Here is a 17,422-nt window from a genome sequence, read left to right as displayed (position 1 = left end):
GCGATGGTCCCGATCAGCTCCGCTGAGCTGCCGGGACATTTTACTTTCATTTTAGGCAATGTCCAGCATTAACCCTGGGTCCTGGCTGCTGAGAGCAGTCGAGACCCACCGGGTTTGACACGCGCTCGTGAGCGTGCTTCAAACCCTGGTAACGGGATGAGGGAGTACATGTACGCCCTCCGTTCTTAAGTACCAGGACGCAAGGGCGTACCCATATGCCCTCTGTCCCCATTAGGTTAAGAGACGGATCTGGACAAAGACTGAGTGAATGGCTGGATGATGTAATTCTGTCACTTCATGCATGTAAGTGATGACCAAAGAGGGGAAACTTCTCTATGTAGCTAATGAATCCTATTTAGACAATTACTGTAAATAGGTTGATAAGAGAAAAAGGATTGGTAATGGATTTAGTTCCCCGGAGTACCCCTTTCATGCGTCTCCCATAAAGAATATTGTTTGTAGTTAAATCATGATATGACACACAGCACTAACACCATCTGGAAATCCATTAAGAGATTAGCGTAAGCAGAAGGATTATTGCTCAGCCAACTCATTCACTTCTGATTAGTCGATTCTCCTCCTTGGAGCAGAAAACTCTTAAAAAACTACTTGAAGTTGAATGTTCAACTGAAAAGAACTTGGAAACAGACCTATATGTGTGTGTGTATGAAAAACTTGAAAATATGGCTACATAAAACCTTTATTTATACGATAATACTATTGGTAATAGGTGTCTAAGCAGGACCCTTGTTATAGACACATATATTATAATAAGACAATGATAAAAAGTAATAATAAATTATTAAAATATATATGAAACTATATAACCGAATAAAATTGACCGGATAGAAAAAATGTCAATATTAGTCCATATACAGCCACCTATAATCTTAATTGAACATAGTCTCCAGACTTAGAGTAGTTCTAATAGTTATAGTACATATAGATACAGTCAAATGGTCAGTCTGGTGCTTTGCCCCACTCACCACACCGCTGGATAGAAGAATCTCGGCAATAGACAGCGTGATGAATCAGCAACGCAACTCACGGTCTTCAGTCATGCAGACTGGCACGGATGTGCGGCCAGCCCGAGAATGATGTCTGCTTATATGGGATATTATACAACCTGGATTATATGACATACAACCTCATAAATAACTAAAGAAATAAATTGTTATGTATTTTAGAATACCTAAAAATATATATAAAAAATAGAAAATAATATGTAAAACTAGCCACATTAGTTAAAAAGATAAATAAGAGAGGGGGCGCCCCCTCCCATAGACTTGCATTGAGGGGGCAAGATGTGACATAATAAGGGGGCGGGGCTATGATGTCACGAGCTCCAGCCGGCGCCAGCTCCAGCGCTGGGAACAGTTTGTTCCAATCGCTGAGCAGCGGAGTACCCCTTAATGTTATGTATGTCCAGAAATACGTGTTTTTAACCTCTTAAGGATGCAGGGCGTACCTGTACGCTCTGCGTCCGGTCCCGGTAAGTAACACGGGGTCACGCAGGGTCGGTCTCGGCGGCTAATGATAGCCGGGACCCTGGGCTAATAGCGTGCGGCACCGATCATTGTGCCACACGTTATTAACCGTTTAACCATTTTAGACGTGGCAGCTAAGTCGGGCTGATCAGGACCATCGCGATAAAATTGCGATGTCCTGATCAGCTAGCACACGAGTGGACCTGTCTCTGTCACGTCTGATTGGTGATTGATTGCTCCAAGCCTGAGATACAGGCTTGAACAATCGACCGCCTATAACACTGATCGATTCAAAGCTATGGCTTAGCAGGGATCAGTGTAAAAGATCAGTGTGTGCAGTGTTATAGGTCCCTATGGGATAAAGATCATTTAACCCCTTCCCTAATAAAAGTTTGAATCACCCCTCTTTTCCCATAAAAAAAAACTGCGTAAATAAAAATAAACATGTGGTATCGCCGTGTGCGGAAATGTCCGAACTATAAAATAAAAAAGTTTCTTTCTGGAATACCCCTTTTAACAATGAAGGCGATCATAACAGTTATCTACGGCACCGGACAGCGGATCAGCTAAGTGATACCTCATTGTAATCCGGTTTACCCATGCTATTACCCTGTGAATTCGGTTTAGTGAGGGTGAACTGGCTGTCAGTTATTCTTTAACCTCTTAAGGACCCATGATGTATCGGTACGTCATGAGTCCGCATGAGTACCGCGCACTATTAACCCTTTAAACATTTAACGCCGCGTCTAAAGTGAAAGTAAAACAATGCCGGTTAGCTCAGGGAGCTGTTCGGGATCACCGCAATTAAATCACGGCATCCCGAACAGCTTACAGGACAGTCGTTGGGTCCCTACCTGCCTCCATGCTGTCCGATCGCCGAATGACTGCTCAGTGCCTGAGATCCAGGCATGAGCAGTCAAGCGGCAGAATCATCGATCACTGGTTTCTTATGAGAGACCAGTGATCAATGATAAAGATCAGTGTGTGCAGTGTTATAGGTCCCTATGGGATAACAATGATCAGTATAAAAGATCAGTGTGTGCAGTGTTATAGGTCCCTATGGGATAACAATGATCAGTATAAAAGATCAGTGTGTGCAGTGTTATAGGTCCCTATGGGATAACAATGATCAGTATAAGAGATCAGTGTGTGCAGTGTTATAGGTCCCTATGGGATAACAATGACCAGTATAAGAGATCAGTGTGTGCAGTGTAATAGGTCCCTATGGGATCTACAACACTGCAAAAAAAAAAGTGAATAAAGATCATTTAACCCCTTCCCTAATAAAAGATTGAATCACCCCCCTTTTCCCATTTAAAAAAAACTTTGTAAATAAAAATAAACATATGTGGTGTTGCCGCTTGCGAAAATGTCTGAATTATAAAAATACATCGTAAATTAAACCGCACGGTCAATGGCGTATGCGCAAAAAAAATCCAAAGTCCAAAATAGTTCCTAGATCAATAAGTCCTATCAATGCAAAAATGGTACCGCTAAAAACTTCAGATCATGGTGCAAAAAATGAGCCCTCATACCGCCCCATATGCGGAAAAATAAAAAAGTTATAGGGGTCAGAAATGACAATTTTAACCTGTTAAGGACCAAGGGCGTAAACTTACGCCCCTAGTTCCACTCCCGTGATATAACGCGGGGTTGCACGGTAACCCCGCATCATATCACGGCGGGCCTGGCGTCATAGTGAAGCCGGGACCCGCCGCTAATAGCGCGCGGCACTGATTGCGGTGCCGCGCCCTTTTAACCCTTTAGCCGCGTGCTCAAAGCTGAGCCGCGCGGCTAAAAGTGAAAATAAAATGTGCCGGTTAGCTCAGGGAGCTGTTTGGGATCGGCGCGGTAAAATCGCGCCATCCCGAACAGCTGTAGCACAGGAGGAAGGTCTCTTACCTTGCTTCCTGAAGTCCGATCACCGATTGAATGCTTCAAGCCTGAGATCCAGACTTGAGCAATCAATCGCCGAAAACACTGATTGATCCATTCCTATGGAGATGCATCAATCAGTGTAAAAGATCAGTAAATGCCATGTTATAGCCCCCCCCTAGGGGCTATAATATGGCATAAGAAAAGTGTAAAAAAATCATTAACCCTTTCAATGATCCCTTCCCCTAATAAAAGTTTGAATCACCCGGCATTTCCAAAAAAAAAAAAAAACACAGTGTAAATAAAAATAAACATATGTGGTATTGCCGCCTGCGGAAATGTTCGAATTATAACAATATACCGCTTTTTAAACCGCACGTTCAATGGCGTACGCGCAAAAAAAATTTCAAAGTCCAAAATAGCGTATTTTTGGTCACTTTTTATATCATGAAAAGATGAATAAAAAGCGATCAAAAAGTCCGATCAATGCAAAAATGGTACCGACAAAAACTTCAGATCACGTTGCAAAAAATGAGCCCCCATAGCGCCCTGAACATGAAAAAATAAAAAGGTTATAGGGCTCAGAAAATGACAATTTTAAACGTATATATTTTCCTGCATGTAGTTATGATTTTTTTTCAGTAGTAATACAAAATCAAACCTATATAAGTAGGGGGTCATTTTAACTGTATGGACCTAGAGAATAAAGAAAAGGTGTCATTTTTAACGAAAAATGTACTACGTAGAAATGGTAGCACAATGATTTTTTTTCCTTTTCGCCATAGACTATTGAGTACAATGACTGATGTCATTACAAAGCAGAATTGGTGGCGCAAAAATACGCCATAATACAGATTTTTAGGTGCAAAATTGAAAGAGTTATGATTTTTTAAAGGTGTGGAGGAAAAAAACGAAAGTGCAAAAAACGAAAAACGCCTGGTCCTTAAGGGGTTAAATGTATACATTTTCCTGCATGTAGTTATGATTTTTTCCAGAAGTACGACAAAATCAAACCTATATAAGTAGGGTATCATTTTAATCATATGGACCTCCAGAAAAAAGATAAGGTGTCATTTTTACCGAAAAATGTACCGTGTAGAAACGGAAACCCCCAAAAGTTCCAAAATAGTGTTTGTTTGTTTTTTCAATTTTGTCTCACAATGATTTTTTTTTCCCGTTTTGCCGTAGATTTTTGGGTAAAATGACTGATGTCACTGCAAAGTAGAATTGGTGGCACAAAAAATAAGCCATCATATGGATTTTCAGGTGCAAAATTGAGAGTTATGATTTTTTAAAGGTAAGGAGGAAAAAAAACGAAAATGCAAAAACGGAAAAACGAGGGGTCCTTAAGGGGTTAAAGTAAACTAATAAAAATGTATCAGTATATATTAAAAAAAAAAACATAACTTTAACATTAGATCCGTTTCTTAGGTGATTAACCATTTTTGCTAATGCCACCAGCAGGGGGCGTGTGTTACCAATGTTACACGAGAAGGAAGTTCCTTATAATAAATCAACTGTACTTATAAAGAAGTCTATGTCAGATATTTCCCAGAACGTTTGCAGAACTGAGATGGAACATTTTCTCACATCACTATCGTGCGTTGTGGTGTTACTCAGCTTAGGTAAGATGTTTGCGGTAGAAATCAGTGTTTAAAGATGAACGTTACATTATCGTCAGTCAGTGACTGTAGGTTGTCCTTGTATATTACATTCAGGTGGTGAAGCTGCTGTTATCAATGTGAATGGAACTCTTGGGAAATCTGTTTTATTCTATGTGAATTATGGGGTCCCTGCAAACTCTTTAATACAATGGAATTTTTTCCCGCCTGGTGGAGCAGCACAATTAGTGGCACAATACTTTTCTACATATTCTTGTGAGGAAACACTCAAAGGAAGATGTGAGGTATTTCCAAATGGATCCTTGAGGATCGACAACGTCTCCTATGATGATCAAGGGGCTTATACTCTGAGTACACAAATTATAGGTTCTGCCATCAATAATACTCGCTACCAGCTCAGAGTATATGGTAAGTTATAATGTTTTTCTAACTTTTTTTTAACCCCCTAAGGCCATCCGTTTTTACCTTAAATGACAACTGCAGTGTTATTGCACTTATCCCCTAGGGGATAAGTGTTTGATCGCGCGCGGGGGGGGGGGGGGGTCTGAACGCTGGGACCCCCCGCGATCTCCTGAACGGGGCCCCAGCATTAGCGCTCAGTAAGAGCGCTAATGCACGTATGAATCGACCTAGAGAGGTTGACGGTTATGCCCCCTCCCCATACAGTTTTATGGGAGAGGCGGGGATGCACGAACACTGCCTCCTCGACTCTCCCATAGAACTACATGGAGGAGGCGGAGTCTATGCTGTGGATCCCTTACGTGTAACCCTACCCTTAGAGAGACACATGCCAGATTTGAAGAATGGGGTCCGGTCATTAAAGGCCGGTCTGTGGCCGAAAACAACTCATCCCCTATCCGCAGGATAGGGATAAGTGTTTGATCACGGGGGGTCCAAAAGCTGGGATCCGCCAGTGACCCAACCCATAGTGTGCCCCCGGCTGTTGCGAATGTACTTCATAAAAGTAGTAATTTTTAGTTGATACATGCAGCCTTTCTGTAAAAAATATAAAAAAATATTGTAAAAAATGTGTTATCTTTATTCTGTGGGTCGGTAAAATTATGGTGATACCCTATATATATAGCTTTTATGCAGCACGTTGCGCAGAGCAGGGGATCAGTGGGATGTATGCATATTGTGGAAAGAACAAGTATTTTGCATGTTTTCCTACTTACTAAGCATGTAGGTACTCTTCAACTGTGAGAGAAAATCCCATTGTATAATTCAGGTCTGTAGACTGGCTAGGCCACTCCAGGACCTTGAGATGCTTCTTACTGAGACACTACTTTGTTGCCCTGGCTGTGTGTTTCGGTACGTCGTCATGTTGAAAGACCCAGCCACAGCCCATCTTCACTGCTCTTACCTAGGGAAGGAGGTTGTTGGCCAAGATCTCGTGATACATGGCCCCATCCATCCTCTACTCAATACGGTGCAGTCGCCCTTTCCCCTTTGCAGAAAAGCAGCCCCAAATAATGATGTTTCCACCTCCATGCTTCACGGTTGGGATGGTGTTTTTCGGGTTGTACTCATCCTTCTTCTTCCTCCAAACACGGCAAGTGGAGTTTAGACCAAAAAGCTCTATTTTTGTCTCATCAGACCACATGACCTTCTCCCATTCCTCCTCTGGATCATCCAGAGCATGTCTAAAAGTATAATTGTTTAAAAACATACTAATAATGATACTAATACTAATAAAGAAGAAAGTTGTAACAGCTTTAGCAAAATAAGTATACAGTATTCTATCTTTTTACAGGGCCATTGTGGCTTTAACTGCATAAACAGTTGTGTCAGTTAGAAGCAATAAGAGGCTAGATAAAATCACGTGTGAATATGAGCAATGATAAAAAAAAATCCCCTTAATGTTGTATTCCAGGAATCAAAAACAGACTTTTTTTTTCTTTCAAAGACCTCTCCCTGTTTGTCTCCAGGTTGGGTGTGGTTCTGCAGCTCAGTTCCATTGAAGTGAATGGAGACAAGTTGTAAAAGCCCACCCAAAGTGGAGACAGACAGGGTGCGGTCTTTGCCTATTTTTTTTTTATTCCTGGAATACCATTTTAACACATATTAATGGATGTATGACTTTTTTTTTGTTTATATAATCTTTATTTCCATCTCAGTATCTCTTTTTTTCTTTTAAATTATTTTTATTTTAGATACCAGAAAAAACTATTACATAAAATAACTTATTCACCATATTGCAATACAATACAATCAGGCAAACAACACAACATTCGTAGAAACCCACCCCCGGTGATGAGGGGAGAAATAAAAAAAATAAAAAAAATAAATAGATTAAAAAAATGGCTAAATACATAGCATTACTAAGTAAATATTATTTCCATTTACCCCACAATTTGTAAAAATTTTTAATCCCATTTTTCTTCCCCATGGCCAATATATTCATAATCTTTCACTTTGTTTACTAGATTTAACCATTCCACATCGAACCCCCTTTGACTTATTATTCTTGCACACACAATCGAGTTAATCAATATGTCAAATTTATCCTGTGTGTTAGCACTATTCCTTAAAGGGGTACTCCGCTGCTCAGCGTTTGGAACAAACAGCCGTCATGCCCCCTCCCATAGACTTGCATTGAAGGTGCGGAGCGTGATATTAGGGGCGGGGCTATGACGTCACGAGCTCCGGCGCCTTCTTTTGTTTGTTCAACACGCTGAGCAGCGGAGTGCCCCTTTAATTACAGACAGGTCTTCAGGTCGATGTTAACAATACCTAGTTTACCCTTTATCTCTTCCTTTACTTTACACCAAAATTTGCCGTCTCTCGGACCGCTCCATAACAAATGTGCGAAATCAGCCCCTGCTCCCCCACATTTAGGACAAGTATCCTTTACTTTCAACCTATTTTAATCAAGAATTCAGGTGAGTAGTAAATTTTATACAATTGAATCACCCTGTGCATATTATTCATGGAGGCCTTCTTAATATTCCCCTAAGCCTCAACCCACTCCTCCTTTGCTATAGTGCTTACCTCCTTCTATATGTGGTATGGCCACGTGCGGAAATGTCCAAACTATAAAAACATATCGTTAATTAAACCGTACGGTAAACGGCATATGCGCAAAAAAATTCCAAAATAGCGTATTTTTGGTCACTTTTTATATCATGAACAAATTAATAAAAAGCGATCAAAAAGTCCGATCAATACAAAAATGGTACCGCTAAAAACTTTCCGATCACAGCGCAAAAAATGACTGCGCATAAAATGACTGATCTCACTGCGAAGTAGAATTAGTGGCGCAAAAAAAATAAGCCATCATATGGAATTTTAGATGCAAAATTGAAAGGGTTATGATTTTTAAAAGGTAAGGAGGAAAAAATGAAAGTGCAAAGACGGAAAAACCCTGAGTCCTTAAAGGGGTACTCCGCCCCTAGACATCTCATCCCCTATCCAAAGGATAGGGGATAAGATGTCAGATCGCCGGGGTCCTGCTGCTGGGGACCCCGCGGATCGCTGCTGCAGCACCCCGCTATCATTACTGCGCAGAGCGAGATCGCTCTGCACGTAATGCCAGGCAATACAGGGGCCGGAGCATCGTTACGTCATGGCTCCGCCCCTCGTGATGTCACGGCCCGCCCCCGGCAATACAAGTCTATGGGAGGGGGCGTGGCGGTCGTCACGCCCCCTGCCATAGACTTGCATTAAGGGGACGGGACGTGATGTCATGAGGGGCGGAGCCATGACGTCACGCTGCTCCGGCCCCTGTACCGCCCGTCATTACACACAGAGCGAACTCGCTCTGTGCAGTAATGATGGCGGGGTGCCGCAGCGGCGATCCCCAGGGTCCACAGCAGCGGGACCGCGGCGATCTAACATCTTATTCCCTATCCTTTGGATAGGGGATTAGATGCCAGGGGCGGAGTACCCCTTTAAGGGGTTGAATAAAAAATAAAAATAATCACATGTTGTACCGTCGCGTGCGTAAATGTCTGAACTATTAAATATAAGGTTAGCTAAAGTGCACTGTCGATGGCGTACATGTAAAAAAAAAAAAAAAGTACCAAAGTCTAAAATTGAGAATTTTTGGTCACTTCATATACCATAAATAAATATATATATATATATATATATATATATATATATATATATAAAGCAATAAAAAATTCCCATCAAAAAAAAAAATGGAACCAATAAAAATGACATACCACGGTGCAAAAAAATCAGCCCTCATACCGCCCCATATGTGGAAAAATAAAAAAGTTATAGGGGTCAGAAGATGACAATTTTAAACATTCTAATTTTGGTGCATAATAAAACCTACATAATTTGGATATTCAGAAGGAAGATAAGGTGTGATTTTTACAGAACAGTGCACCGTGTAGAAACAGAAGCCCCCAAAAGTTAGAAGATGACATTTTTTTTTATTTCACCCCACAAATAAATATATATATATTTTTGTTATATAAAAAGTGATGTCATTACAAAGTACAATTGGTGACGCAAAAAACAAGCATTATGATTTTTATAAGGGGAGGATGAAAAAAAACAAAGTGCACAATGAAAATTGGCTGTGTCCTTAAGGTCAAAATGGACGGAGTCAGTAAGGGGTTAAATCTACTTCTCTTTAACTGATCTTATTCCAACAGTTCTACACCATTAACTATCCCGCCTCTCATTTCGTTCACATACCCAAAAAAAGCAGTTGATTTCCATGTATTCATATTCAGCAATAATATTGCCAAAAAATAGATCTTAAAATTGGGTAAAAAATTCCTGGTGCTCTATTACACTGCTTACCTTTAAAAGGACAATAATAATTATTTGGCTTTGGACAGGACATGGAAACCAGGTCTAGAACCATATACTAGTATTCAGGCTTCATACACAGGCAGCACAGTCTCCATGTTGTCCACTAGTGTTCCTCCTCCGAATGGAATGGAATCCTACAGAGTGCATCCAGTTATCCATTTGTTGTGTGGCTGAATTCTCCCCTGGCCATGTTGTTGGTAGTGGAGTTACTGCTGTACCATCTGGTCGAATCCACCACCTTTAGACAACTTACTTCTGGAGCAAACGCTAACGTTGATGATTGAGCAAAGAGTGGAAGAGGCTTCACATCTGGCTCCTCACAACAGTATCGAGGTTGAAAAGATGTTGGATGACGAAGTGGGACCTGAGGGATATTTGAAGATGAAATCAGTCAGGAGACTAGGCACCCACATAACATAACAGTGATGATGACGACAACGATCATGATGACCAACCATGGCAGTATGGGATGGGAGGTGGAACCAACCGGGCCCTAAGAAAAGCTGGCAAGAATAGCGAGTTGTATACTTAGTTGCTTGCACGCTGACAGCCATATTGTGAGCATGCAGTAAAGAGACGAGTACTGGTTAGCCAATACTCCCCCTCCGAGAGAGAAACTACTTCTTGCCAATGCCACTACCCCTTTAAGAGTCAGCAGCAGTGAGAGTAACAGAATATTCACGTTGACGTATATGATAATTATATTTTTGCATACGCTATGTCAATCTGACATAAATCATCCCCAAAGGGATGTGCACAACCACTTGAACATCCAGGTTGATTCAAACCTTAGTTGTGTCCTTTCTCTGGCAGACACCATCAGATCAGACCCCATGAACTTCTGGGTCAACAGATTAGACCATTGGCCAGAACTTGTCCAGTTTTCCCTGGGTGTTTCGCCTTGTTCACCCTCCAGTGTAGTGTCAGAGTGAGTGTTCAGCGGGGCAGGCAACGTCATCACCCTAAAGTCAACAAGATTGTCTGCCAAGAACTTGGAAAAAACTTGCCTTTTTAAAAAAATAATCTGGCATAGATCAGTAATGATTTTAAAACTCCTGTGCCAGATGCCACTGATTTCATATGCCATTGCTGCTGTTAACCGGCTACTACTACCACACCACTGCTGTCTATTCACTAATACTACCACTACATCTGCTGTATACTTGCTACTACTACCTTCAGTCCATCACCCTGCTGCTGCTGCTGCTGCTGCTGCTACTACCAAGGCAACACAACCAAATAATCCCAAAAACTGATCTTTTTTTTATTTTTTCATTTGCACAAAAGCCATTAATTGTTCACTTTTCAGGAAACCAATTCAATTGCTACTCACAAAAATCAGACCACTTAGAAAAGCCATTGCATCTTTCCTACTCCCAAAAATAGAGAGAATATGTGTACCTTTATGTTCATTTTTAAAAAAAGCATACAAAATCCGCCAGTGACCATGGGTCACCACATTTTGACGTAACTTTGATATTAACTTAGCCTTAAAGGGGTACTCCGCTGCTCAGCGTTTGGAACAAACTGTTCCGAACGCTGAAGCTGGCGACAGGAGCTCGTGATGTCATAATCCCACCCCCTCATTATATCATGCCCCGCCCCCTTCAATGCAAGTCTATGGGAGGGGGGGGCGTGACGACTCAAGTGGCAGGGCTATGACATCACGAGCTCCCAGTGCCTGCTTCAGCATTCGGAACAGTTTATTCCAAACACTGAGCAGTAGAGTACCCCTTTAAAGCCAGTTCAGGAGAACATAGATACACTTCTAGATGACCCTAGCTGTGTTATTTAGGGCTTTAGGACTCTTAGGTAGTGTTATACATTAGTTTTTGGGTTATTGTTGATTTCTGGCTTTGCTACAACGTATTTGCCCACAACTAAACTTTTTCACAATGTTCAAATAACCCCTCAAAGCAAATTTCTGAAAAGTTTGCTCAACTCTAGTAACAATGTTTGAAATGTGGACAAAATAATTTAGAAGAAATTTATATGGAAAAATAAACTCAAGTTTTATTGACCAGAACTAATTGTATTGTTATTTTGTTACCATGTAGCTATATATCATTTACATTTCATTTTGTATCAATATTCCAGTTTTACTGAATTGTACACTTCCAGAACTAATCCCATTCTTTCACTCTGCATATAGTGTAGGAAACACTGTATGTGACTCTCCTGTGATGCCTAGAATTAAAGGGGTACTCCGGTGGAAAACTCTTTTTTTTTTATTTTATTTTTTTTAAATCAACTGGTGCCAGAAAGTTAAACAGATTTGGAAATTATTTCTAAAAAAAAAAATCTTAATCCTTCCAGTACTTATTAGCTACTGAATACTGCTGAAACGACGAGCACAGTGCTCTCTGCTGATATCTCTGTCCATTTTAGGAACTGTCTAGAGCAGCATATGTTTGCTATGGGGACAATTCTTAAAATGGACAGAGGTGTCAGCAGAGAGCACTGTGCTCGTGATGTCAGCAGACAGCTCTGTGTTCCCAAAAGAAAATAATTTCCTCTGTAGTATTCAGCAGCTAATAAGTACTGGAAGGATTAAGATTTTTTTAATAGAAGTAATTTACAAATCAGTTTAACTTTCTGGCACCAGTTGATTTAAAAAAAAAAAAAAAAAGTTTTCCACTGGCGTACCCCTTTAAAATATACACCACAACATTGACCTCTATGTTTTTATTTATTTAAAAAAAACAAATCTTTGTTCTTTTCAAGCTCCTCTCACGGCCCCTGTTCTCCGCACCATTGTTTCCAAAAGTCCTCCTACTAGTGGTACCAATGTGACCCTCCAATGTGATGCAGCCGGGAATCAGAATGTGACTTCTTACAGTTTCTACCGTGATCAGAAGGCGATCTGCTCTCAGCCCAATGTGATCTGCAGTGAATCAGTACTAAACTTCACACCAATATATGTAAATGACACTGGATCCTACACCTGCACCATCGAGAACCCTGTCAGCTCCAACACCAGCAACTCCCTGACTCTGATTGTAATCGGTAAGAACATTGTGATCGTTATATAAATCCAAATGTGGTTTATACTTTTCTAGGAGACAAATAGATAAGATAATTATGACATAAATATTGAAAACAAAACAAGCGGAGACTGTGATAAAGTTACTGTAGGGTTACACACAACATATACACTGCATATTTTACCTATTTTATGCATTAAAGGGGTACTCCGGTGGAAAACATTTTTTTTTTTTTTTAAATCAACTGGTGCCAAAAAGTTAAACAGATTTGTAAATTACTTCTATTAAAAACTCTTTATCCTTCCAGTACTTTTTAGCAGCTGTATGCTACAGAGGAAATTCTTTTCTTTTTGAATTTCTTTTTTTGTCTTGTCCACAGTGCTCTCTGCTGACACCTGATGCCGGTATCAGGAACTGTCCAGAGCAGGAGCAAATCCCCACAGCAAACCTATGCTGCTCTGGACAGTTCCTGACACGGACAGAGGTGTCAGCAGAGAGCACTGTGGACAAGACAAAAAAGAAATTCAAAAAGAAAAGAATTTCCTCTGTAGCATACAGCTGCTAAAAAGTACTGGAAGGGTAAAGATTTTTTGATAGAAGTAATTTACAAATCTGTTTAACTTTCCGGCACCAGTTAATGTAAGAAAAATTTTTTCCCACCGGAATACCCCTTTAACCAACGGCAGCCCTGTGTGTTCAGTGAGGCAGGGCCACGCGCCAACGTAACTGTGACCTGCTGCCCCACCTCTAAACCTCACTGCACATACAGGGCTGCAGCCCAGGTAGCCCTTTGTGTCAGCTGACAGAAGAATACGCAGCGTATTTCCCGCTGTGTAGTTAATTTTGTGCGGCGTGAAACACGCTGTGTATACGTTGTGAGACCCTACCCTAAATCAACAAAGATGTAAGGAATATATCATCCAGTTTCGATATTTTGGATGTAAGGAGATCTACTGTACTTCTTTGTCTGTTATTTTTCAACATTAACAATCCATAAGATTTCTCTGTAAAAATGTTAAATTTGCCATATACTCCATTTCTCTTCTGTTCCCTGTTGTTTGGATACAGTTATGGAGATCCTTCTGCTGTCCTCACGGCACGCTGTGTACATTCTATTCTCTGTCTCTTCTTCTTGTAGTTATTAAATGGGAATCTCTATTGTTCGGCCAGAGTTGAGAGTCACGTGAAGCTCACACGGGTGCAGGGCGCGTCACAGGTGAAGGGCAAATGTCTGAACATGCAATAGGGTTTTCTACAAACTTAAAGGGGTACTCCGCTGCTCAGTGTTTGGAACAAACTGCTCCGAGTGCTGGAGTCGGGAGCTTGGGACATTATAGCCCCGCCCCCTCATGACGTCACACCTCGCCCCCTCAATGCAAGTCTATGGGAGGGGGCGTGACGGCTGTCACGCCCCCTCCCATAGACTTGCGTTGAGGGGGCGGGGCGTGATGGCTTGAGGGGGCAGGGCTATGGCATCACGAGCTCCAGGCGCCGGCTCCAGCGTTCGGAACAGTTTGTTCCAAACGCTGAGCAGAGGAGTACCCCTTTAATTGTATCATATGGAGTAGACTATGAACATAGACTATGTTCCCCCGGCGAAATTTCCGCCATTCCGTACAAATTCCGTTAAGCAAAACTTGCTGAATGGAATAGAGGAATTGCAGAATTTAGCTGATATTCTGCGGCGAAATTCAAGCCCCATTGGCATCAATGGGACACCGCCTGAAAATTTTGCAAACTATGAGACTGGTCTTCTATTATTACGGAAAGTGGAATTCCGCGAAAAGTGAAGGCATTCCACTGTCTGAATGGGACTGCAGAATCCCATTGAAATTGATGTGCAGTAAATTTCGGCGGAACTTCCAGAGGAAATCTTTTGCCGAATTTTCAACCAAATCCAAAGGAAAAAGAAAAAACGGAGCACTGACTGTAATCTTGCAACATTTGTCTTTCTTTTTTATTCAGGCAGGTACATGGATGGGGGAGAGCGGACAGTCAGGAAGACCTCCGGGCAACGGACCGTTTCACGCGTTAGCACTTCTTCAGGCCCTATGCAGAATTTCACTGTGTGAACATGGCCTAATTCTGCCAGGGTTTTTCGTATATCTGTAAAACAAAAAGCAGAGCTCCTCATTGGACAGTATATTCTAGACAACGTAGATGTAGGTGGATGCAGGATGCACAATTATTTCAGTGGTCCTCTCACCTGGCACGGTTGTGTAAATGACACAACTACACAAGCGCATAGAGATGGTGGTGCAGCCTCCCGGTATCGGATCTAGCAGTCAGCAGGCCGATTATTAGCAGGATGTAGATGTAGAAAGAAAACCCGGTTCCACGGCGCGATCCACAGAGTCAGTCATATGATGGTGATAAGTAAATTATATATATTTATTTAGCCAGGGTGCAATGCGTTTCGGGGCATGGGATCCCCTTCATCAGGCAAATGGGCATAATGATTATTCCCATTTGCCTGATGAAGGGGATCCCATGCCCCGAAACGCGTTGTACCCTGGCTAAATAAATATATATAATTTACTTATCACCATCATATGACTGACTCATATCTGACTGACTGACTTTGGATCACGCCGTGGAACCGGGTTTTCTTTCTACATCTACATCCTAATTCTGCCAGGAAGATTTTGCCCATAGAAACCAATCACAGCTCAGCTTTCACTTTACCACAGCTTTTTAAGATAAGAAAGCCGAGCTGTGATTGGTTGTTATAGGAAAATCTCTTCAGTTTTTTTCTTACACATTTTGATAAATCAGGGTCTACGGGGGGAGATCAAAACCTGTGTACAGTAAAAGTTGTTCAGTTGCCCATTGCAACCAATCAGATCGCTTCTTTCCTTTTTGAGAGAGCCATTTTTAAAAATGAAAGAAGTGATCTGATTGGTTGCTATGGGCAACTGAACAACTTTTCCTCTGCACAAGTTTTGATAAATCTCCCCCTATGGGCCTCATTTACTAAGAGTGTCGGGTTTTTACTAGTCAGGAAAATTTTCTGACCAGCTTTTTCTAGGTGGAAATTTCCAGCCATTTATCCACAGGATTTTCTGTGAATTCAATAGTAAATCATGAAGTTTGAAAAATAAGGTAACAGTCCTCAAGGGATCTAGTGAGAGCCAAGCACCTTGGGTATTAGGTGCTATACAGTTAACCTCGGTTATCTAATTTTCTACCTAGTCGAGCTGCACAATCCCCCTGTTACACTACTCAATAGTAAATCGGTCAGGTTGTGAAACCACGCCCCTTTTGGGCACATGACGCCCCCCTTGTGACAGGCCACGCCCCATTTTCAGCTTTTCACAGTGCAATGTTGGGTTTGTCTGTGCAAAAACCCTTTTTTCTCTGTTGATTCTCCACATTGTGAGTCCCCGTGGTGCTTTCTACCATTACTGTTTATAGTGGACACTAAAGGACATTCTGCTACGTCAGCACAAATTCACTTTATGTCAGGAACCTAATTCGGAGGCTGTTCATATAAATACATTCTTACTTTTTTAAACATTTACAATCCATCCTTTATGTCTCTCTGTATTTTGTATTTTAGTTCCGGTTTCTAATATCACTGTGACCAGTAATATATCAGGACTTGTGTGGCCTGGAATAGATTCCATCTCTCTCCGATGTTCGGCTCTTGGTACCAATGTCAGCTACTCATGGAGTCTACAAGGGACAACAATATCAACAGGAACCCGATTCCAGCTCAGTGCCAATAAATCCACCCTCACTATCAGCCCGGTCACCACCAGTGACAATGGGACTTTTATATGTACGGCTACAAATGTCATAAACAGCCTGAAAAGTGGTGAGAAGAAGCTCAACCTGGCCTGTAAGTAACTTATACATCATATCTGTAACTGTTTATGCTTGGATGTTCCTATTTGTAAAGACACCATCACATTTGAATCTAGAGAGAAGGAGGAAGGCGCCTCATGTGCGGGATCAGCAGATCTTGTTAGTGGGGGTGGGGGACGGTAATTCCCAAACCGCTTACCAAAGTTGGTTGTGCGCCCACACACAACAAGGTAAAGTGCAGAAGAGGTGTACATGAAGGTCCACTGCAGCCCTCCTGGGTAGAAGTCAAATCAAAACCGAATGACCATGGATTCAGGAGTTTGTCTGGCGCAGAGAGGAACCATCAGGAAGCCAAGTAAAATCAATGGATTTATTAAATGCAACGCGTTTCGCTGCGCATGCGCAGCTTCATCAGGCCTGATGAAGCTGCGCATGTGCAGCGAAACGCGTTGCATTTAATAAATCCATTGATTTTACTTGGCTTCCTGATGGTTCCGTATTTTAACCGTATGGACCTACAGAATAATGATAAGGTGTAATTTTTACCGAACTATGCACTGCGTAGAAACGAAAGCCCCCAAAATTACAAAATGGCTGTATTTTTTCCATTTTGTTGCACAATTATTTTTTTCCCCTTTTCGCCTTAGATTTTTGGGTAAAATGACTGATATCATTACAAAGTAGAATTAGTGGCGCAAAAAAATGAGCCATAATACAGATTTTTAGGTGCAAAATTTAAAGAGTTATGATTTTTTAAAGGTAAGGAGGAAAAAACGAAAGAGCAAAAACCGAAAAACGCCCGGTCCTTAAGGGGTTAAAAGTAAATCCTAACAGTAAATCCTAACAAGTATAATACAGAAGAATACAAATGTAGTTC

At 41.4% G+C, this 17,422-nt stretch overlaps 1 protein-coding gene across 4 annotated transcripts in view; it reads left to right on the top strand.

The window, feature by feature from the left end:
* The window catches only part of LOC130293607 (carcinoembryonic antigen-related cell adhesion molecule 5-like), a 121,438-nt gene that overhangs the window by 73,506 nt on the left and 30,510 nt on the right, over window positions 1-17,422 (top strand). For all 4 annotated transcript variants that reach the window (XR_008848252.1, XM_056542482.1, XM_056542480.1 and 1 more), the window contains 4 exons: window positions 4,824-4,987; window positions 5,081-5,392; window positions 12,479-12,760; window positions 16,298-16,579. Coding sequence is in view for 3 of the 4 variants with exons in the window: in XM_056542482.1 (XP_056398457.1) it covers window positions 4,843-4,987; window positions 5,081-5,392; window positions 12,479-12,760; window positions 16,298-16,579 (1,021 nt within the window). In the remaining variant the exon portion in view is untranslated. The remainder of the gene's footprint in view (window positions 1-4,823; window positions 4,988-5,080; window positions 5,393-12,478; window positions 12,761-16,297; window positions 16,580-17,422) is intronic.

The sequence above is a fragment of the Hyla sarda genome, chromosome 10, assembly GCF_029499605.1.
Source record: "Hyla sarda isolate aHylSar1 chromosome 10, aHylSar1.hap1, whole genome shotgun sequence".
Taxonomy (NCBI): domain Eukaryota; kingdom Metazoa; phylum Chordata; class Amphibia; order Anura; family Hylidae; genus Hyla; species Hyla sarda.
This window is presented reverse-complemented; position numbering and strand designations above follow the sequence as displayed.